This window comes from Oncorhynchus masou, unplaced genomic scaffold, assembly GCF_036934945.1.
Source record: "Oncorhynchus masou masou isolate Uvic2021 unplaced genomic scaffold, UVic_Omas_1.1 unplaced_scaffold_1366, whole genome shotgun sequence".
In the NCBI taxonomy this organism is placed as follows: Eukaryota; Metazoa; Chordata; class Actinopteri; order Salmoniformes; family Salmonidae; genus Oncorhynchus; species Oncorhynchus masou.
The window spans coordinates 100,737-125,221 of record NW_027016704.1 but is presented as its reverse complement, the minus strand read 5'-3'; the positions used below and the strand labels follow the sequence as shown (position 1 = coordinate 125,221).

The 24,485-nt window shown below is 42.2% G+C and overlaps 1 protein-coding gene and 1 pseudogene across 1 annotated transcript; both read right to left on the bottom strand.

Annotated features, from left to right (window-relative positions):
* Positions 1–6,464: 6,464 nt before the first annotated feature.
* On the bottom strand, positions 6,465–6,931 carry LOC135539053 (sericin-1-like). Its single transcript, XM_064964932.1, has 2 exons — positions 6,770–6,931; positions 6,465–6,680 (listed from the first exon to the last, which is right to left on the bottom strand). Exons 1-2 carry the CDS (start codon positions 6,929–6,931, stop codon positions 6,465–6,467), a joined length of 378 nt encoding a protein of 125 aa, XP_064821004.1.
* A 10,632-nt stretch (positions 6,932–17,563) lies between these two features.
* LOC135539052 (piggyBac transposable element-derived protein 4-like) lies at positions 17,564–23,007 on the bottom strand (annotated as a pseudogene).
* Between the last annotated feature and the right edge of the window lie 1,478 nt (positions 23,008–24,485).

Below are 24,485 nucleotides of genomic sequence, written 5' to 3'. Positions count from 1 at the left end.
CCTCTTACAGCTCCCCCCCTACTTTGTGCAATTTCCGCCTGAAGACATACCCAAATCTAACAGCCTGTAGCTGAGGCACAGAACCACGGATATTCATATTCTTGGTACCATTTGAAAGAAAACACTCTGAAGTGTGTGTACATGTGAATTGAATGTAGGAGAATATAACACAATAGATCTGGTTTAGCTAAAATAATTTAAAAAAACATACGTTATTGTTTTTTGTATCATCATCTTTAAAATGAACAAGATAAAACAAACATTCAGATAGGATGATGTGGACAATTTCAGTGAAAAATACAAGAGGGCAACAGTACTTGTGCAAAATGTCAGAATGATAACTTCCAAAATGAGTGCGCTATACATGACATTGTGTGGGTACCTGTACATTGGTTGGGGGATTTTTAACGTTCGTTTGACTAAACTGGACACATAAAGGAGTGCATTGTTGTGCTCTGATCTGTCTAGGCCTGACTTGCTGGGGGTAATGAAGGATCGTTGAGTGATGTATGTCAGGGTATGCATCCAGGTGAAAGAGCTTTCTTGAGGAGGCAGGTTGTTTTAAAAAGGTCTCGGGCAAAGCCGCATTGATTATTGTTCAGCGGCTGTAAATGTGGTGCAATATGTTCTCAAGATTAGGTATCATTTAAATATTTTATGTGATTATGCCGTTCTTGGGCTCCTGCTGGGTCATAGTGTGCCTACTAGAGGGGGTGGTGTATGGTGTTTGAATGCTGAGCTACTAAAAGAAGAAAAATATATTGATATGATTGCCGATTGTATTAAACAGAGAAATGTTGAGTGGTTTTAAATGTGTTAATATTGGATTGTGGTGGGATGGTCTAAAAGAGAAGATTAGAGGGTTGAGTGTTGACGACGCAAGATGGACGGATTTTCTTTTAAAGAGGGAGCGGATAGCTTTGAATAAATGAATTGACATTGAGCTGGAAAAAGTTGACAGGGTGTAGGGTTATGATGTGGCAGGCTTTATGAATGCTCAGGCTGCTGTACATAACATTGAAAAGAGTGCATGTATGGGGGCAATGTGGGCGGGGGGGGGGGGAAATCAAGGCTGTAGTGAGGTTTTAGGTTTTATTGATGCTAAATTACCTGATGCTGAACGAAAAATGTATGGCAAAGATATGACGATTAAGGAGATATTGGAGGACATCTTGGCCAGTAATTGGATAAAAAGTCTGGGATCATATGGGCTGAAAAGTGAGTTTAATCATCAATTTGTGGATATTTTAGCACCTGTATTGTTGGACGTGTACATGGAACAGGCACAGATAGTTCCTGAATCATTGTCCACAGGATTGTTAAATATTATAAAACCAATGGAGCAGGGAGAAGCTGGAAAATTTGAGGCCTTTAAGGTCACGGAATACTGATAAGATTTTGGCAAGGGTTTTCGCTAACTGTGCTAATAAAGTGATGGGGAGTATCGTATCTGAGTCAGATGTACAGTGTTCCTGGGAGGGATATTATGGATATTACTTGTACAATAAGGGATGTTGTTCTACATATGACTGTTGAGGGAGGCATAGTGCTTAGCCTTGATTTGAACAAGAAAACTAACTTGTGAGGGATGTAATGGAGATGCATGGATGAATGTCTGTAAGTGTTAATGGTGCACCTAATCAAAAACAAATCAACCAGATCACAAAACAAAATGGTACTTGTGGAGTGAGAGAGAGAGGCAGGACTGGGCACCAGGACCTTTTATCACCTAGTTGATCCCAAACCCAGGTGCAACTTTCTCCTTAACGACCCAATCAGCTCCACCTGTCCCCAATCGGCAAATATAAACACAGAGAAGGAGGCAGGGAAACCGAGGGGGGTATAACACCCACTTCTATGAAAAGCAGGAACTAACAAAGACCTGAAAACAAAACCCACAACCACACAAATACACCAATACAACTGATCAAAAACCATAACGGTTCAGACACAAAATAGTATACAAACCATAAAGGTAAGAGGCCCACCGTATGCCCATGATACCAACCCAACCAAATCACCTGACCCCAACCAACCTCAGCAACCACGGTACCTGGAAGCAACAATTTAAGAGAAAGAAATTGAGACCAAGTGACAGGAGAGCAGAAGCCAGAGCAACAGGAAGGACAAAATAAACCCTGTAAAGACCACCAACCGAAAATAAAAACAAACAACAAAGGCGTCCGAAGATCGACAAAATCGGTGCACGTTAAAGCACATTATCCACACTTTCTACATGTCGTACATACAAACGCCTGCAGGAACAAACACCAGCGCATAATCCTGCTTTTTAGGCAAAGCATGGTGTGCAGGAAAGTAAGTGGGTTGTGGTCAGTGTAAACCACAATAGGGACCACACACATACCTCAATATGCTTCAATGCCCAGATTAAAGCAAGGGCCTCTTTCTCCCCCACTGAATAGTTAAACCTTCAGGAGAAATAACTAACAGGATGTTCAACACCCCCATCTGCTTGAAGCAACACTACACCTGCCCCTACGTTACTTGTATCCACATATAGGTAGAAGGCAGTTCAAATCATGGGGCAGCCAACACAGGGTCAGAACTAAGAAGCAGTTTCACATTTTCAAAAGCACTCTGACAGCAGGAAGACCAGATTAAATCAGCCCTCTCCTTCAACAGATCAGTCAGAGATGCTACAACCATGGAGAAGTTGAAGCAAAACCCCCGAAAGTACCAAACCATACCTAGGAAGCGTTGCAGCTCCTTCTTGGTGGTGGGCGGTGGAAACAGATTGATAGTGGCCACTTTAGCCTGCACCGGGAGAACACGACCCTGCCCGACCACTCTGCCGAGGTAGGTCACTGTTGCCTGGGCAAACTCAGTTGGCAAAGTTCACAGTGAGACAGGCCTCAGCCAAATGTTCAAACAGAGTCCGTATCTGCACAAGATCGCGCTCCCAAGTGTCACTATAAAACAACCACATCATCTAGATAAACAGCACAGCTTTCAAGGCCAGAGGTCACCCTATTCATTAGACGCTAAAACATAGCAGGAACATTGCGTAGGCCTCAACTCCTGACCGAATAGGAGAAAAGACCCGAAGGAATCTCTTGATGACAAAGGCACTTCCCAGTAACCCTTCAGCAAATCAAACTTGCTGAAAAACCGGACAGTACCAACCTGGTAAACACAATCTTCCATCCGTGGGAGTGGGTAACAGTCCTGTTGTCAGTGCAAAATCTAAGATAGTATGCCATAAGATTGTTTGAGGACAGTGCCGAACATCAACATTTTCCACAATCATAGGTTTCATTAAATATTCACTTTTGGAAAATCTTCCTCTGACTTGTCATACAAAGGGTCCCAGCTATAACATGTAGTGTCATTTTGTTAGATAAAATCCTTCTTCATATCCCAAAAAGTCGATTTAGTTGGCACCATCAATTTGAGTAATCCAATTGTTCAACATGCAGAGAAAGCAATCCGAAAATCTACGCCTAAACTTTGATTCGACAAGTCAAAGTACGTTTCTAGTTCGTGCTCAGGTACCCTAAAGTGTAGTTAAACTATAATATTTCATACGGAAAGAAGTACAGTGCCTTGCTTATTCGGCCCCTTGAACTTTGCGACCTTTTGCCACATTTCAGGCTTCAAACATAAAGATATTAAACTGTATTTTTTGTGAAGAATCAACAACAAGTGGGGCACAATCATGAAGTGGAACGACATTTATTGGATATTTCAAACTTTTTTAACAAATCAAAAACTGAAAAATTGGGCGTGCAAAATTATTCAGCCCCCTTAATTAAGTTAATACTTTGTAGCGCCACCTTTTGCTGCGATTACAGCTGTAAGTCACTTGGGATATGTCTCTATCAGTTTTGCACATCGAGAGACTGATATTTTTTCCGGACCTCTGAGACTATCACAGTGCAGGTGCATTTATACGGAGACTTGATTACACACAGGTGGATTGTATTTATCATCATTAGTCATTTAGGTCAACATTGGATCATTTAGAGATCCTCACTGAACTTCTGGAGAGAGTTTGCTGCACTGAAAGTAAAGGGGCTGAATAATTTTGCACGCCCAATTTTTCAGTTTTTGATTTGTTAAAAAAGATTGAAATATCCAATAAATGTCGTTCCACTTCATGATTGTGTCCCACTTGTTGTTGATTCTTCACAAAAAAACACAGTTTTATACCTTTATGTTTGAAGCTTGAAATGTGGCAAAAGGTCGCAAAGTTCAAGGTGGCCGAATACTTTCGCAAGGCACTGTATGTTCAATAGGAAAGCAATATTAGCAGGTGCGCATCATCCTCATTGCACACGCAAACACAGATTTCCAAACTGGTGTCGTTGTACTAAAACTCATATTTATTACTCGTTATTGAAGTTACAAGCTTGAAGCCAAGAACAAAGACTGTTGACACATTGTGGAAGCCATGGGAATTCCAATATGGGAGCTGGAATTGGACATTCCCCTATGCTTTCATACCTTAATGAAAGTTTGAGTTTTATCGCATATTATTTCAATTTGGCGCTATGCATTTCCAGAGGCTAAGAACCAGCCATTTAATCTATCGTCATTCAAGAGAAATCGTACAATGTCAAATTGGTGATGTTCAAAAATATATTTTTTTAACAGTTACAAATCCAGTTGCAGCGTGTTCATGCGAATCTTTTTAATGCCTGCTTCGGAGCTCTGCGAGATTTCTGTGATAACACACACACACACTAAACCCTCCGTAAATAAGTCAGTTCTTAACGTAAATACTTAAAACTCAATATTCTATAATTGCCTACCCCAAGGAGGATATGTCTTCGCGTCCTGTGTAAACCGGAGGTCCTCCCGTTCTGTGCAAGCCTAACCTTCACCGTGTGGCATTAACCCTTAACAGAAAAATATGTTTGTTTTTTATCTCACAGCTTACAATGACATCTCTCCTTATAGGAAAACATTGCCTGCTCCCCTAAATTCAACCTAGAGCCTATGTGGGTTAATATTGCCTTATGAACATGTCTTCAATGGCAATCCATCAGGCCACTATGAGAGTTACCTGTGTTGATTCTAAGCTTCCTGAAGCAAACGGAAGTGGTTAAAATCACCCTAAAAGTGTTTTCCATACCCAAACTGATGTTTGATAGAAATAGTGAATTCAACCCTGTGTAAATCAGTCAGTTCTTAACGTATATACTTAACTCAGGATTCTGTAAAATCATACTCCAATGAGGATATGCGTTTACGTTTATCTTCCTGTGTCAACCGGAAGTGCCATAATTGGTGTCACAGGGGCTGTTTCGAAGGGTTAAAAAAGTCAGATCTTTCCAAAACTTCATATGTGCGATTAGGCAACCCTCATGAAATGTAAATCAGTCATGTCTCCCATAAAATGTCCAAGAAAAACTAAATCACACACACACAGCTTGGAAAGAGGGACACAGTGGGGTGTGTCGAGACAAACAGAGCCAGCAATAGTTAACTTTGTTCGAACTATTAAAGAACCGTCAGACCTAGAGCTCCGGTTGATAGTGCGTGTTGAGTTATGTGGCTCTAGAAGGTTCTCGGACCGAGAAACAGCCTCGTACATTTGCAATGACTTCAATTCATTTTTACATCACGAAAATGACGACATTTAGAAATGTCCCAGAGCCGCAAGACTAGGTGCATTGCAACCGCCTCGGACCATAGAGACCCCAACGTTTCTGTCCGATAGCTCATTCAAGGACCCCGTAGCAAGGCATGGAAAAAAGTGGATTTTCAGCACCAATTAAGGTCTTGCTCGTGCACCAAATGACCTATCAAGCCGGAACTTGGGATTCGGGGTCGCCTCAGCTAGGCCTACACATAATGTCAGAACTGGACCCACAGCTAGAACGTAACTACGTGTTTTACGTTTTTATTGTGGTTAGAACAGAAGGCGCTGTGAATTTTGGGCCAGCTCTGAAATATGTGATAGTTGGCTTCTAAACGAGTTGGAAAAAGTGGGTGTGGTGTCAGTTTGTATCAGTTTGGTGTCAGAATGATATCTAATTGACTGATGGACGGTGACTTGCTGGTGACTTTTGTCTATTTGCAATATGTTTAAACAGTGAGGTACCATCACCAAAGTGACATTCTGAAATCAACCCCAACGAGCGATGGAGAGGAACCAGAATCACTGCCCGGCCATCCCGAGTTCATCATGCCAGTCAATTTTGCATTTCTGCAGTATTTTTGAGCATGACAAATTCGTGATGATAAACGCCCATTGAAACATATTGCAAATGCACAGCCGCTCTGTCCTGAGCTGCCGGAGTCTCCCGTCTGTCCTGACCTGCTGGAGTCTGCCGTCTGTCCTCAGCTGCCGGAGTCTCCCGTCTGTCCTGAGCTGCCGGAGTCGCCCGTCTGTCCTGAGCTGCCCGGAGTCGCCCGTCTGTCCTGAGCTGCCGGAGTCGCCCGTCTGTCCTGAGCTGCCGGAGTCGCCCGTCTGTCCTGAGCTGCCCGGAGTCGCCCGTCTATCCTGAGCTGCCGAAGTCGCCCGTCTGTCCTGAGCTGCCGGAGTCGCCCGTCTGTCCTGAGCTGCCGGAGTCGCCCGTCTGTCCTGAGCTGCCGGAGTAGCCCGTCTGTCCTGAGCTGCCGGAGTCGCCCGTCTGTCCTGAGCTGCCGGGGTCGCCCGTCAGCAAGGAGCTGCCGGAGTCGCCCGTCAGCAAGGAGCTGCCGGAGTCGCCCGTCTGTCAGCCAGGAGCTGCCGGAGTCGCCCGTCTGTCAGCCAGGAGCTGCCGGAGTCGCCCGTCTGTCAGCCAGGAGCTGCCGGAGTCGCCCGTATGTCAGCCAGGAGCTGCCGGAGTCGCCCGTCTGTCAGCCAGGAGCTACCGGAGCCGTCCGTCAGCCAGGAGCTGCCGGAGCCGTCCTTCACTCCGGCGCAGCTGGAGTCTCCCGCCTGTCCGGTGCTGCCGGAATCTCCTGTCAATTCGGGATCCATTGCTAGGGTCCCCAGTCCGAGGTCGGCGGCGAGGGTCACCGGTTGAGGAGGCGGACAAAGACGATGGTGGAGTGGGGTCCACGTCCCACGCCAGAGCCGGCACCGCGGACAGACACCCACCCAGACCCTCCCCTATAGGTTCAGGTTTTGCGGCCGGAGTCCGCACCTTTGCGGGGGGTACTGTCACGTTCTGACCTTAGTTCCTTTGTTATGTCTTTGTTTTAGTATGGTCAGGGCGTAAGTTGGGTGAGTTTGTCTGTGTTCCGTTTTCTATGTTGTGTTTTGTGTTTGGCCTGGTATGGTATGGTTCTTAACCTGTTACATCTATGGGGGCGCTATTTCATTATTGGATAAAAAAACGTGCCAGTTTTAAGCGCAATATTTTGTCACAAAAAGATGCTCGACTATGCATATAATTGACAGCTTTGGAAAGAGGACACTCTGACGTTTCCAAAACTGCAAAGATATTGTCTGTGAGTGCCCCAGAACTGATGCTACAGGCGAAACCAAGATGAAACTTCAACCAGGAAATGAGCAGGATTTTTGAGGCTCTGTTTTTCATTGTCTCCTTATATGGCTGTGAATGCGCAAGGAATGAGCCTGCCCGATCTATTGTTTCCCCAAGGTGTCTGCAGCATTGTGACGTATTTGTAGGCATATCATTGGAAGATTGACCATAAGAGACTACATTTGCCAGGTGTCCTCCGGTGTCCTCCGTCGAAATTGGTGCGTCATCTTCAACTGCACGTCTTTTTCCAAGCGATTCACCGGAGAAAGTAGACATCCACGAACGATATATCAATGAAGGGATATGTGAAAAACACATTGAGGATTGATTCTAAACAGCGTTTGCCGTGTTTCAGTCGATATTATGGAGTTAATTTGGAAAACAGTTCGCCGTTTTGATGACTGAATTTTTGTTTTTCTTTTGGTACCCAAACGTAATGTACAAAACGGAACGATTTCTCCTACACAAAGAATCTTTCAGGAAAAACTGAACATTTGCTATGTAACTGAGAGTCTCCTCATTGAAAACATCCGAAGTTCTTCAAAGGTAAATGATTTTATTTGAATCCTTTTCTGGTTTTTGTGCAAATGTTGCCCGCTAAATGCTATGCTAAATGCTACGCTAGCTATCAATACTCTTACACAAATGCTTGTTTTGCTATGGTTCAAAAGCATATTTTGAAAATCTGAGATGACAGTGTTGTTAAGAAAAGGCTAAGCTTGAGAGCTAGCACATTCATTTCATTTCATTTGCGATTTTCATAAATAGTTAACGTTACGTTATGCTAATGAGCTTGAGGCTATAACTGGATACGGGTTTTTTTCATAGCCAAATGTGAACAAAACGGAGCGATTTGTCCTACACAAATAATATTTTTTTGAAAAACTGAACATTTGCTATGTAACTGAGAGTCTCCTCATTGAAAACATCTGAAGTTCTTCAAAGGTAAATGATTTTATTTGAATGATTTTCTTGTTTTTGTGAAAATGTTGCTGGCTGAATTCTAGGCTTATAGCTATGCTAGCTATCAATACTCTTACACAAATGCTTGTTTAGCTATGGTTGAAAAGCATATTTTGAAAATCTGAGATGACAGTGTTGTTAACAAAAGTCTTTTTTATTTTTTTATTTCACCTTTATTTAACCAGGTAGGCTAGTTGAGAACAAGTTCTCATTTGCAACTGCGACCTGGCCAAGATAAAGCATAGCAGTGTGAACAGACAACACAGAGTTACACATGGAGTAAACAATTAACAAGTCAATAACACAGTAGAAAAAAAAGGGGAGTCTATATACATTGTGTGCAAAAGGCATGAGGAGGTAGGCGAATAATTACAATTTTGCAGATTAACACTGGGGTGATAAATGATCAGATGGTCATGTACAGGTAGAGATATTGGTGTGCAAAAGAGCAGAAAAGTAAATAAATAAAAACAGTATGGGGATGAGGTAGGTGAAAATGGGTGGGCTATTTACCAATAGACTATGTACAGCTGCAGCGATCGGTTAGCTGCTCAGATAGCAGATGTTTGAAGTTGGTGAGGGAGATGAAAGTCTCCAACTTCAGGGATTTTTGCAATTCGTTCCAGTCACAGGCAGCAGAGTATTGGAACGAAAGGCGGCCAAATGAGGTGTCGGCTTTAGGGATGATCAGTGACATACACCTGCTGGAGCACGTGCTACGGATGGGTGTTGCCATCGTGACCACTGAACTGAGATAAGGCGGAGCTTTACCTAGCATGGACTTGTAGATGACCTGGAGCCAGTGGGTCTGGCGACGAATATGTAGCGAGGGCCAGCCGACTAGAGCATACAAGTCGCAGTGGTAGGTGGTATAAGGTGCTTTAGTGACAAAACGGATGGCACTGTAATAAACTGCATCCAGTTTGCTGAGTGTTGCAAGCAATTTTGTAGATGACATCGCCGAAGTCGAGGATCGCTTGAGAGCAAATATATTTATTTAATTTCATTTGCGATTTTCATGAATAGTTAACATTGTGTTATGCTAATGAGCTTGAGACTATAAATAGGATCCCCTTGCTTGACGCAAGAAGTTAATCAGAGGTAGGTGTCGTTTTTCCTGCTTGTGTTTCGTGGGTGTTTATTTTCTGTGTCTGTGTTCCACACGGAACTGTTTCGGTTGGTTATTTCACGAGTCTATTGTTTTGTTTCAGTGTTCGCTTGTTTAAAAAAAGAATATGAACACGTACCACGCTGCGCATTGGTTCTCCGATCCTTACTACTCCTCCTCGTCGTCGTCGGAAGACAGCCGTTACAATCACCCACAACTTTTGCTGTTAGGCGTCCATTTCCTCAACAACTGATCTTGAACGTTGTAACCCTAGGCAGAACTCCTTACTTCAACCAGAGGTATTTTGGGTATAAAAATTATCTTTATGGAACAAAAGGAACATTTGCTGTGTAACTGGGAGTCTCGTGAGTGAAAACATCCGAAGGTAAACTGTTAATTTGATTGCTTTTCTGATTTTCGTGACCAAGCTTCCTGATGCTAAGTGTACATAATGCTATGCTAGGCTATCGATAAACTTACACAAACGCTTGGATTGCTTTCGCTGTAAAGCATCATTTCAAAATCTGACATGACATGGTGATTAACAAAAGGCTAATCTGTGTTTTGCAATGTTGCACTTGTGATTTCATGAATATTAATATTTTTTTGTAATATTATTTGACTGTTGCGCTATGCTATTCAGCAGTTGCTGGCGAAAATGATCCCGCAACAGGGATTGGGTAGCGTCAAGAAGTTAAAACCAGTTAAGTGTTAGGGGCGCTATTCTAATTTTTGGATGAAAAACGTTCCCGTTTTAAACAAGATATTTTGTCACGAAAAGATGTTCGACTATGCATATAATTGACAGCTTTGGATAGAAAACACTCTGACGTTTCCAAAACTGCAAATATATAGCCTGTGAGTGCAACAGAACTGATGTTACAGGCGAAACACAGATAAAAATCCAACCAGGAAGTGCCGCAAACCGCCTCATGCCAATGACTCCTTATATGGCTGTGAATGAGCTTACGTTTTCCAAGTTTTCCCCAAGGTGTCTATAGCATTGTGACGTCTTTTTACGAATTTCCGTTGAAGAATAGCCGTAAGGGACCATATTTAGCAAGTGGTCACATGGTGTCTCCTGCAGAAAATCTAGCGTATAATACTGGGGTAGCCATTTTTCCAATCGCTTCTTATGAGAAACCAATTGCCTCAACGGATATATTATCGAATATATATGTTAAAAACACCTTGAGGATTGATCCTAAACAACATTTGCCGTGTTTCTGTCGATATTATTGAGCTAATTTTGAAAAAAGTTTGTCGTTGTAGTGGTAGCACTTTCCGGTCGATTTCTCAGCCAAGCATGATGAACAAACGGGAGCTATTTCGCCTACAAAAATAATATTTTTGGAAAAAAGGAACATTTGCTAACTAACTGGGAGTCTCCTGAGTGAAAACATCCGAAGTTCATCAAAGGTAAATGATTTAATTTGGTTGCTTTTCTTATTTTCGTGAAAATGTTGCCTGCTGCCAGCAGAGCCTAGCATAGCATTATGCCATGATAAACTTACACAAATGCTTGTCTAGCGTTGGCTGTAACGCATATTTTGAAAATCTGAGATGACAGTGTGATTAACAAAAGGCTAAGCTTGTGTTTGAATATATTTCATTTGCGATTTTCATGAATAGGAAAAGTTTCTAGGGGTATTTAGGTCCGCTGTGTTATGCTAATTCGTTTGAGGCTATGATTACGCTCCTGGATCCGGGATTGCTAGTCGCAAGAAGTTAACAAGTCCAATACAGTAAATTAAAGATAAACATCTTGTTCATCTACCCATCGTGTCCAAGTTTTAAAATGTTTTACAGCGAAAACACAACATATATTTATGTTAGATCACCACCAAATCCAAAAAACACACAACCATTTTCCCCAGCCAAAGATAGTCACAAAAGCAGAATTAGAGATCAAATTAATCACTAACCTTTGATAATCTTCATCAGATGACACTCATATGACACAATACATTTATGTTTTGTTTGATAATATGCAAATTTATATCCACAAATCTCGGATTACATTGGCGCCATGTTCAGAAATGCCTCCAAAATATCCAGAGTAATTAGAGAGCTACGTCAAATAACAGAATAAAATTAAAAGATACACTTGTTCTTTATGCAACCGCTGTGCCAGATTATTATTTTTTAAATACGAAAAAAGCATACCATGCAATAATCTGGGTCGAGGTCAGAAACATTTCTCCGCTATGTTGGAGTCAACAGAAATAAGAAATTACATACCTTAAGGGAACATTTCGACATTTTCTGTATGGTTAGTGAGAAAGTCCATATTGCAAATGTACTGTCCCTTACTAGACGTCCGAAAACATTTTTAAAATTCGGGGACGGCGTCGGGCCGAGCGGCAGGGCCAGACCTACCGGGAAGTCATCAAATGAACTTTGTCGGACATTCGGTTTTCGTTTTATAAAATAATCAAATTTTGGTCATTTTTCCGCTATCCCGGAAAATCCCACAAGAGGGCATAAGCAATCATACTGCAATTTGACAAAACATCACGAATCACGACGGGCCATATCTCGAAAATGGACAATATTTCGAAGCCGAAACTTGGTGAGCATAGGTTTGGCATAATGGGCAGTTGGCCCCGAACAAGATGGAGTCTAGGCCTCAACGGTTTTTGAGTTATGGCCATTTTTCTGGGATTAAAGGTCCAAAATGAAAATAGAGAAATTATTTTTTCACTTCACGTCAAAGTCAAGGAGCCTCCGGTGTCAATAACAAAAAAATCAGCCATTTATCTATCGTCATTTAAGAGAAATCGTACAATGACAGATTTGTGATGTTCAAATATAGGTGGTTTTTTTTTCAACAGTTACAGATCCAGTTGCAGGGTGTTCATACGAATATTTTTAAAGTGTGCTGCGGAGCTCTGCGAGATTTCTGTGATTTTCTATGATTTTCTGAAATAACACACACTCACTAAACCCTCCGTAAATAACTCAGTTCTTAAAGTAAAGACTTAAAACTCAGGATTCTGTAAAGGCATACCCCAATGAGGATATGAGTTTATTTATAGCTTCCTGTGCCAACAGGAAGTGCCTTAAATGGTGTCATAGTGGCTGTATCCAAGGGTTAAAAATGTCAGATCTTTTCAAAACTTCATATGTGTGATTAGGCAACCCTCCTGAACTGTAAAATCAGTCATTTCTCCCAACAGATGTCAAAGAAAAGCTCTCTCACACACACACACAGCAAGGATGGAGTGACAAAGCGTGGTGTTTAAAGACACAGAGAGCAGGCAATGGCATAAACATAATCCCAAGGCCGTGCCGAGTTCAATGAGATATCCCGCTTGACCGTAGCTCGCTCGGTCTAAGCGCAGCGACCATGAGAAAAGTAGGCCCAAAATGAAGCCTGCACCACAACGTCATTTGATTTTGGGTGACAGCGGCGGAACCGTTAGGTTTAGAAGGACAATTCAAACACAGGAATGTTCCTAAGGTCCTCCCTATCTGTGCAAGCCTTACCTTGACCGTGTGGCATTAACCCTTCACAGTTAAAAGAAGGTGTTTACATCAAACAGTTTGCATTGACTTCTCTCCCCATAGGAATACATTGCCTTCACCTCTAAATTCAACCTGAAGCCTATGTGGGTTATGAATGCCTTATGAACCTGTCTTCTATGACAGTCCATCAGACCACTATGAGGTCTACCTGTGTCAATTCTAAGCTTCCTGGAGCAACCGGAAGTGGTTAAATTCACCCAAAAGGTATTTGGATGTACATCACCAGCAAAGGTGAAAATGACTCTGCATTCAACCCTGTGTAGATCAGTCAATTCTCAACTTAAAGACTTAAAACTCAGGATTCTGTAATTCTATGTCAATCAAGACATGTGTTTACTTATAGCTTCCTGTGCCAACCGGAAGTGCCTTTAATTGGGTCACACTGTCTGTTTTGAAGGGTTAGAAAAGTCACATCTCTCCAAAACTTCATATGTGTGACTAGGTAACCCTCCTGAACTGTAAATCAGTCATTTCTCCCAGCAGATGTCAAAGAAAAGCTCTCTCACACACACACAGCAAGGATGGAGTAAAAAAGTGCGGTGCCTAAAGACACAGAGAGCGGGCAATGGCATAAACATAATCCCTAGGCCGTGCCGAGTTCAACGAGATATCCCGCTTGACCGTAGCTCGCCCGGTCTGAGAGCAGCGAGCATTAGAAAAGTAGGCCCAAAATGAAGCCTGAACCACAACGTCATTTGATTTTGGGTGACAGCGGCGGAACCGTTAGGTTTAGAAAGACAATTCAACCACAGGAATGTTCCTAAGGTCATTCCGATCCGTGCAAGCCTAAGTTTGACCGTGTGGCATTAACCCTTAACAGTAAAACAGGTTTTTTTGATCTCATAGAATACAATGATATCTCTCCCCATAGGAATACATTGCCTGCTCCCATAAATTCAACCTGGAGCCTATATGGGTTATGAATGCCGTATGAACCTGTCTTCGGTACCAGTCCATCAGGCCACTATAAGGTCTACCTGTGTCAATTCTAAGCTTCCTGGACTAACCGGAAGTGGTTAAAATCACCCTAAAAGTGTATATCCATAACCTGCCTGCAGTTTGATAGACATAATGCATTCAACCCTGTGTAAATCAGTCAGTTTTTATGGTAAAGACTTAAAACTCAGGATTCCGTAATAGAATACCCCAATGAGGATGTGTGTCGAGTTATAGCTTCCTGTGCCAACCGGAAGTGCCATGATTGGTGTCTCATGGGCTGTTTCCAGGGGTTAAAAAAATCAGATCTTTCCAAAACTTCATATATGTGATTAGGCAACCCCCATGAACTGTAAATCAGTCATTTTTCCCATAAGATTTCAAAGGAAAACTAAATCACACACACACACAGCTTGGAAGTAGGGACCCATTGGGGTGCTTAGAGACATACACTCCCTGCATTAGTCAACCTTGTTGGAACTTTTAAAGAACCGTCAGACCTAGAGTTCCGAAACTTTAGAATCCTGTTCTAGACCTCAGGTCGATAGTGCGTGGTGAGTTACGGCGCTCTAGAAGGTTCTCGGACCGAGAAACAGCCTCGTACATTTGCAATGACTTCAATTCATTTTGACCATTACGAAAATGAGTGACAAGACTAGGTGCATTGTGACCGTCTCGGCCCATAGAGACAGAACCCAACGTTTCTGTCCGATAGCTCATTCAAGAGCCCCGTAGCAAGTAATTGAAAAAAGTGGATTTTCAGCACCAATTAGGGTTTTACTCGGACACCAAATGACCTATCGAGTCGAAACTTGGGATTCGGGGTCGCCTCAGCTAGGCCTACACATAACACAAGAAATGGACCCGCAGCTAGAACGTAACTACGTGTTTTGTGTTTTTTTATGGTTTGAACCGAAGGCGTTGTGAATTTTGGGCCAGCTCTGTAGTATGTGATACTTGGCTCCTAAACGAGTTGGGTAAAGTGGGTTTGGTGTCAGTTTGTATCAGTTTGGTGTCAGAATGATATCAAATTGACTGATGGACGGTGACTTGCTGGTGACTCTTGTCCATTTGCAATATGTTTAAACGGTGAGGTACCATCACCAAAAGTGACATTCTGAAATCAACCCTAACGAGCGATGGAGAGGTACCAGAATCACTGCCCAGCCATCCCGAGTTCATCGGGCCAGTCAATTTGGCATTCCTGCACAATTTTTATAGCATGACAAATTTGTGATGGTGAATGCCCAGTTAACCATATTGCAAATGCACAGTGACTTTGCAAGAGTTAGAAAACATAAACAAATGGAAATTCTGAAATCAACCCTAACGAGCGATGGAGAGGTACCAGAATCACTGCCCAGCCATCCCGAGTTCATCGGGCCAGTCAATTTCGCATTCCTGCACGATTTTTATAGCATGACAAATTCGTGATGGTGAATGCCCATTGAACCATATTGCAAATGCACAGTGACTTTGCAAAAGTGAGAAAACATAAACAAATGGACATGATGAAATCAACACCACGAGTGATGGAAAGGAAAAACAATCACTGCCCGGCCATCCCGAGTTCATCAAGCCAGTCAATTTTGCATTTCTGTAGGATTTTTGAGCATGTCAAATTTCTTATGACATTTGGCCCCCACAAAACATATGCCACTTTTTAAGGGTGTGTTTAGTTTTTTATAAAATTTAGCTATTTTTGACTTTTGACTTCCTATGAAATCATATTCCAAATGGAGAAAACATATGCCTAATGCACAAATAAAAAATAAAAAATTATGATAATAAAATATGACTAAAGTATGTTGATACAGTTCTTATACGTGTGTAATTGACACAAAATTCTAAAGAATTTCAAAAAACGGTCCAGAAAGCACTTTTTTAGGGGTGTGTGAAGTTTATGAAATTTTGCAATTTTTGACTTTTGACTTCCTATGAAATCATATTGCAAATGGACAAAACATTTGCCTTATGCGCAAGTAATAATAAAAAAAAATTATGAGAGTAAAATTGGACAAAAGTATATTCATACAGTTCTTACACATGTGTAATTGACAAAAAAAGCGAAAGAATTTCGAAAAACGGTCCAGAAGCACTTTTTTAACCTCTTGAAACTCCCCATCCCGGATCCGGGATCGTGACTAAAGCCTCAGGCTCATTAGCATAACGCAATGTTAACGATTTCTGAAAATCGCAAATAAAATGAAAATAATGCGTCTGCTCTCAAGCTTAGCCTTTTCTTAACAACACTGTCATCTCAGATTTTCAAAATATGCTTTTGAACCATAGAAATTGACTAATTTGTGTAAGAATATGCAAAGCTAGCTTAGCATTTTGAGTAGCATTTAGCACGCAACATTTTCACAAAAACCAGATAACCAAATAAATAAAATCATTTACCTTTGAAGAGCTTCTGATGTTTTCAATGAGGAGACTCTCAGTTACATACCAAATGCGTAGTTTTTCCTGAAAGCGTCTGTGTAGGAGAAATCGTTCCGTTTTGTACATCGCATCTGGCTACCGAAACGAACCCGAAAATTCAGTCACCTACAACGTCAAACTTTTTCCGAATTAACTACATAATATCGACCGAAACATGACAAACGTTGTTTGGAATCAATCCTCAAGGTGTTTTTTCACATATCTCTTCATTGATATATCGTTCGTGGAAGCTTGCATTCTTCTCTAAATTCCATGGAAAAATACTTGCAGCTGACTTTTGCGCACCAATTTCGGCGCAGGACACCGGGCGGACACCTGGTAAATGTGGTCTCTTATGGTCAATCTTCCAATGATCTGCCTACAAATACGTCACAATGCTGCAGACACCTTGGGGAAACGACAGAAAGGGCACACTTACTCCTCTCGCATTCACAGCCATATAAGGAGACGATGGAAAACAGAGCCTCAAAAATCCTGCTCATTTCCTGGATGCCGTCTCATCTTGGTTTTGCCTGAAGCTCACGTTCTAGGGCACGCACAGAAAATATCTTGGTAGTTCTGGACACGTCAGAGTGTTTTCTTTCGAAAGCTATCAATTATATGCATAGTCGAGCATCTTTTTGTGACAAAATATCTTGTTTAAAACGGGAACGTTTTTCATCCAAAAATGAAATAGCGCCCCCAGAGCATCAAGAGGTTTTAAGGGGTGATAAGTTTTTGACAAAAAATTCATTTTTTCAAAATTTGGCTTTTGGATGTTGACTTGGGGTCCATTTCCTATATGAAAAACCAAGGTGGAGCGCACACACCACCTGTTGGATTTTTGAAGTGTTACAACTGGCAATTGCCATATGGCATTTGCAAAACATTTTGCATGAATCAACGCCGATTTGGGTGGTATTGTCCATCGTGTACATGGTTTGTACTATGCCAATGGTTTCCCATTCATTTTTGTCCATTTAAGGGGGAATTCCCTTACATCATAAATATTCCCTTACCTTTAATGATCTTTCATCAGAATGCAGTGCCAGGAATACTAGTTCCACAATAAATCGTTGTTTTGTTCCATAATGTCCATTACTAGTGTCCAATTAGCTACTTTTGCTAGTACGTTTAGTTCACATGTCCAAAAGCTGGTACTGGTTCAGGCGAACTCGGACAAAAACTTCAAAAAGTTATATTCCAGGTCGAATAAACTGGTCAAACTAAGTAGAGAATCAATCTTCAGGACGTTATTATCATATATGTCCAATAACGTTCCAACCGGAGCATTTGTTTTTGTCTACAGAGTAATGGAACACATGGTGATATCATGAGGAATGCGTGTAACCAGGAACTTGCATTCTGCCAGACCACTGACTCAAATAGCTGCCTTCCGGCCCCACATCACACAAGAGGCTTCATTCCACATTGTACTGACTGTTGACATCTAGTGGAAGCTGTAGGAAGTGTGAACAGATCCATATCTTACTGGGAGGTGAATAGGCGAGGAGTTGAAAATCAACCAGCCCCAGAATTTCCACTTCCTGTTTGGAAGTTTGCCTGCCCTATGAGTTCTGCTATACTCAGAGACATAATTCAAACAGTTTTAGAAACTTCAGAGTGTTTTCTATCCAATAGTAATAATAATATGCATATATTAGCATCTGGGACAGAGTAGGAGGCAGTTCACTATGGGCACGCAATTCACCCAAAGTCAAAATGCTGCCCTCTATCCCTAAAAAGTTAATTAACTTGGTCACAAATGGGTCTTCCAAATGGACAAATGACCCCAAGTATACTTCCATAGTTGTGGCAAAATGGCTTTAACCCTCCCGTTGTTCTCATTCTGTATACACCCCGTGTGCTCCGGGTCAAACTGACCCACCTTGACTAAACCCCCAATTAGCACATGTGTGACAGTATGCATGTGTACAGCCTTTACAGATATACTTCTTACACCTGCAGTACACAGTATGTGTTTTACAGTCATTCTTTGGTGGGCGGATCTGACACCTCTTTCTCTTACTTGCCCCAGCTGGGGAAGTGGCTGGGGGCTCCTCAGGTTGCTCATGAAATCTAGCCCTCTGAACAGCTTTCACAACATCTGCAGATGCGTCTGTGTAGTGGAGATGCTCCCTTCTTTCGATGAATGGAGTTACAAGTGCTTTTCCCAGCTGCTCCAGGAACACCCTCTTCTTGTTGCACTTAAGAGGCATCCAGCTCGGGTTGATCTCTCTCCATATCACAATGGCATTGTAGGAGGAAACATCAATGATGTTGTGGAAGATGACCAGGGGCCAGCGGGCAGTCATCCTTCTTCAGCTGTATGTTCCAATCACCTTATCTCGGTTGTCCACACCTCCTTTGTTGCAATTGTAGTCTAGGATCATGGCTGGCTTCCTGTCCTGGCGATGGCTAATTTCAGCCTCTGTGTGCAGTGTGCTCAGAAGTAACACATTCTTGTTTTTCTTTGGGAGGTAGGAAACTAGAGTGGTGGTGGGCGTGAAGCCAAACTTTGATGAGAAGACCTCTCTTTCCTTTGACACAAGCAGTGCAGGTGGGAGCTCAGGCTTGTTCTTTCTAACTGTGCCAACCATGGTGACGTTCCTCTTCAGGAGCTGCTGTCCGAGTTCATAAGAAGTGAAGAAATTGTCACGTGACATTGCGACCCCTCAGTCCCTCTGTCTCATCAAGCACAACGCACATCCCCTGGTTCTTCTCTGGGCCTCCACTGGTCGGCTTCCTGGTGTAGACTTGCATCTTCCAAGCGTTGCTGGATTTGGCGTCGCAGGCCCACCCATAACTTGATCCCATATTTTTCTGGCTTGCTGGGAATATACTGTCGGAAAGGACAATGACCTTTGGCAAGAAGAGATTAGCATCATCGGTAATTATTAGCATCGGTGTCACACAGAAACAGTCACAGAAGTCAGTGGTGAAAATCACTTTTATTAAATATATATACAGTGCCTTGCGAAAGTATTCGGCCCCCTTGAACTTTGCGACCTTTTGCCACATTTCAGGCTTCAAACATAAAGATATAAAACTGTATTTTTTTGTGAAGAATCAACAACAAGTGGGACACAATCATGAAGTGGAACGACATTTATTGGATATTTCAAACTTTTTTAACAAATCAAAAACTGAAAAATTGGGCGTGCAAAATTATTCAGCCCCCTTAAGTTAATACTTTGTAACGCCACCTTTTGCTGCGATTACAGCTGTAAGTCGCTTGGGGTATGTCTCTATCAGTTTTGCACATCGAGAGACTGAAATTTTTTCCCATTCCTCCTTGCATAACAGCTCGAGCTCAGTGAGGTTGGATGGAGAGCATTTGTGAACAGCAGTTTTCAGTTCTTTCCACAGATTCTCGATTGGATTCAGGTCTGGACTTTGACTTGGCCATTCTAACACCTGGATATGTTTATTTTTGAACCATTCCATTGTAGATTTTGCTTTATGTTTTGGATCATTGTCTTGTTGGAAGACAAATCTCCGTCCCAGTCTCCATCAGGTTTTCTTCCAGAATGGTCCTGTATTTGGCTCCATCCATCTTCCATCAATTTTAACCATCTTCCCTGTCCCTGCTGAAGAAAAGCAGGCCCAAACCATGATGCTGCCACCACCATGTTTGACAGTGGGGATGGTGTGTTCACGGTGATGAGCTGTGTTGCTTTTACGCCAAACATAACGTTTTGCATTGTTGCCAAAAAGTTCAATTTTGGTTTCATCTGACCAGAGCACCTTCTTCCACATGTTTGGTGTGGCTTGTGGCAAACTTTAAACAACACTTTTTATGGATATCTTTAAGAAATGACTTTCTTCTTGCCACTCTTCCATAAAGGCCAGATTTGTGCAATATACGACTGATTGTTGTCCTATGGACAGAGTCTCCCACCTCAGCTGTAGATCTCCAGAGTTCATCCAGAGTGATCATGGGCCTCTTGGCTGCATCTCTGATCAGTCTTCTCCTTGTATGAGCTGAAAGTTTAGAGGGACGGCCAGGTCTTGGTAGATTTGCAGTGGTCTGATACTCCTTCCATTTCAATATTATCGCTTGCACAGTGCTCCTTGGGATGTTTAAAGCTTGGGAAATCTTTTTGTATCCAAATCCGTCTTTAAACTTCTTCACAACAGTATCTCAGACCTGCCTGGTGTGTTCCTTGTTCTTCATGATGCTCTCTGCGCTTTTAACTTCTTGAAACTCCCCATCCCGGATCCGGGATTGTGACTAAAGCCTCAGGCTCATTAGCATAACGCAACGTTAACGATTTCTGAAAATCGCAAATAAAATTAAAATAATGCGTTTGCTCTCAAGCTTAGCCTTTTCTTAACAACACTGTCATCTCAGATTTTCAAAATATGCTTTTGAACCATAGAAATTGACTAATTTGTGTAAGAGTATGCAAAGCTAGCATAGCATTTGGTGTAGCATGTAGCACGCAACATTTTCACAAAAGCCAGATAACCAAATAAATAAAATCATTAACTTTGAAGAGCTTCGGATGTTTTCAATGAGGAGACTCTCAGTTACATAGCAAATGTGCAGTTTTTCAAAAAATATTATTTGTGTAGGACAAATCACTCCGTTTTGTTCACGTTTGGCTATGAAAAAACCCTGTATACAGTTATAGCCTGAAGCTCATTAGCATAATGTAACGTTAACGATTTCTGAAAATCGCAAATAAAATGAAAATAATGCATCTGCTCTCAAGCTTAGCCTTTTCTTAACAACACTGTCATCTCAGATTTTCAAAATATGCTTTTGAACCATAGAAATGGACTAATTTGTGTAAGAGTATGCAAAGCTAGCAATGCATTTTGAATAACATGTAGCACGCAACATTTTCACAAAAACCATATAACCAAATAAATAAAATAATTTACCTTTGAAGAGCTTCTGATGTTTTCAATGAGGAGACTCTCAGTTACACACCAAATGCGCAGTGTTTCCTGAAAGCTTCTGTGTGTAGGAGAAATCGTTCCGTTTTCTACATTGCGCCTGGCTACTGAAACGAACCGAAAATGCAGTCACCTACAACGTAAAACTTTTTCCGGATTAACTACATAATATCGACCGAAACATGGCAAACGTTGTTTGGAATCAGTCCTCAAGGTGTTTTTTCACATATCTCTTCATTGACATGCAGTTCGTGGAAGCTTGCTTTACTCTGTGTATTGTTTGGAAAAATACTGGCAGGTGACTTTTGCGCACCAATTTCGGCGCAGGACACCGGGCGGACACGTGGTAAATGTGGTCTCTTATGGTCAATCTTCCAATGATCTGCCTACAAATACGTCACAATGCTGCAGACACCTTGGGGAAACGACAGAAAGGGCAGACTCATTCCTCTTGCGTTCACAGCCATATAAGGAGATCATGACAAACAGAGCCTCAAAAATCCTTGTCATTTCCTGGATGCCATCTCATCTTGGTTTTGCCTGAAGCTCACGTTAAAGGGCACGCACAGAGAAGATCTTTGTATTTCTGGACACGTCATAGTGTTTTCTTTCGAACAGTAGCAATTATATGCATAGTCGAGCATCTTTTTGTGACAAAATATATTGTTTAAAACGGGAACGTTTTTCATCCAAAAATGAAATTGCGCCCCTAGAGTTCAAAGAGGTTAACGGACCTCTGAGACTATCACAGTGCAGGTGCATTTATATGGAGACTTGATTACACACAGGTGGATTGTATTTATCATCATTAGTCATATAGCTCAACATTGGATCATTCAGAGATCCTCACTGAACTTCTGGAGAGAGTTTGCTGCACTGAAAGTAAAGGGGCTGAATAATTTTGCACGCCCAATTTTTCAGTTTTTGATTTGTTAAAAAAGTTTGAAATATCCAATAAATCAAAGTCGTTCCACTACATGATTGTGTCCCACTTGTTGTTGATTCTTCACAAAAAATACAGTTTTATATCTTTATGTTTGAAGCCTGAAATGTGACAAAAGGTCGCAAAGTTCAAGGGGGCCGAATACTTTCGCAAGGCACTGTATATACTACCTCTGAATGGAACCAGTTGCTCATCCACTGTCATGTCAGGCCGTGGGTTGTAGAGCCAGGCCAGGCAGCCGCTCAACCCACTTTTCCCAGACCTCTCAAACGGCTGCCAGTTTGTCTATCCCACATCTTGCAGGTCTTGACTCATGGTCATCAAATCGTAGCAGTCTTGAGTAAGTGTGAAATACTTTTAGTTGCATGTTGGCACGGAAAATGGCCCTTCCACTCCCTGCATCCCATAGACTAGCGGCAGCCTCACCTCGGGACATGTATACACCTGCTAAGATTAGCAGCCCTATATAGGCATGCAGGTCAGTCTCATCCATCCCTTTCCAGCTGTCTCCAGATTTGTCATGTCCAGGATGATTTTTTTCTATTTGCCGGTGTGATAAACAGGTAGAATGTTGAGGCCATGTCATGGGCATGGGAAACGGCATACGTTGTGGGTCCTGGGGTCATCTACATGACTTTATGTTCTGCCATTCTTCCCTGTTTGTGATATGCCACTGAGGACCATTTGATTTTGCCGTTTTTTTGACAGGAAAGTCTCTCTTTCAGCGTGAGAGATATCGTCTTCCTCTGAAGATGATGCATCATGCTCTGGGTTGTAATTCCTCCCAATCTTCATTTTCTGACACATCTTCCTCTTCAGAATCAGCGTAGACTTGCTGTACATTTGAAAATATCATTTTCTAGAACCTGTTAGGCAGTGAAACGCACAGTAATGGCTTCAGCACCTTGGACAAGACCACATGTCCGGACATGTACCCATGACAATATTAGTACCTGTTGTTTCATACAGCTTACACGGGTACATGAATACAGGCAACATTTCACTTTTGTAATTTTGGGGTCAGTCTAGGACAAGTCATCAAAGTTGCATAATGTCTTGATTGTTTTCACTGCCTTAGTGTCGGGTCAAAATGATCCAACAACAGCGGGAGGGTTAATCAATACAGTGCCGGGTCACAGTGTCGGTTCAAAATGACCCAAGGACAGCGGGAGGGTCAACACTGCGTGGGGTTGAAATGACCCAAGGACAGCGGGATGGTCAACACGACCCGAGGACAGCAGGAGGGTTAATGAACTGTCCACAACCAGGGAAGTTAGTCTTGGAAGGGGGGCAGTTTAAAATCCATACCCAAAACGCACACAGTCCACAACTCAGGCAATATGGAAACATTCTGTACAGGATGCAGGGGTCCTTGGTGATAGGGGCCCAACACGATATATTAATGACTAAAGTAATGACAGTAGTAAAGGCACTCCAATGCAGAATAGTGAATAATGGCATATGTTACATCAGCGTGTTTCGATACACTCAGGTATTATGATACGAGAAAGGGGAATGACGACTCAGACATTGAGTTTGTTAGTGGCAACACATGTAGAGAGCTGCAGCTCAACCCTTTTAGAGCTGCAGTTACGCAGCTTCTGTGCAAGAGGCTGAAGGTGCAGTGCAAGTAGCAGTCTGTAATTCTTACAGCTGCTGGTGAGTTAGGGGCTCCTTGTAAGAATGTGAAAATAAAAGGAGACGGAAATTGTTTCTTCAGAGCGATCAGTGAAGCGGTGTGTGGTACAGATGAGTATCATGGAACAATTCAAAAAGTCGTGGTGAAGCAGCTAGACAGCAACGATGGTACATATAGGAGCATTTTGAAAATGGGTTACCGTTCAGTGTCAGAACATATAATCAAATCCAAAAGGAGCTCTCTAGTTGGTTGGGCGACTGAAGTGGAGATTCAAGCAGCAGCAGATTGTTTGGGTGTAAATATATATACATACTACACCGACCGCTGGCTTGAATACAGTTGTAACGGTTTACAGGTGTCTAACAAGGGGATTTATTTTGGAGAATCATGGGAACCATTATGAGACAGTTGTTTGCGTCAAGAGGCCTCAGGTGCAGTTTTGTTAATGCAAAGTAGATGCAAGTGGGAACAGTGTTACACCACAAGCATTCAAGTCTTCATCCTCCAACTCGCCCGATTCCGAGAGAGCTTGGCGATCAACAAGGTCCAGTGAATACGATGATTGGATGTGTGAGGATGATCCCGGATACTGGCAAGAGG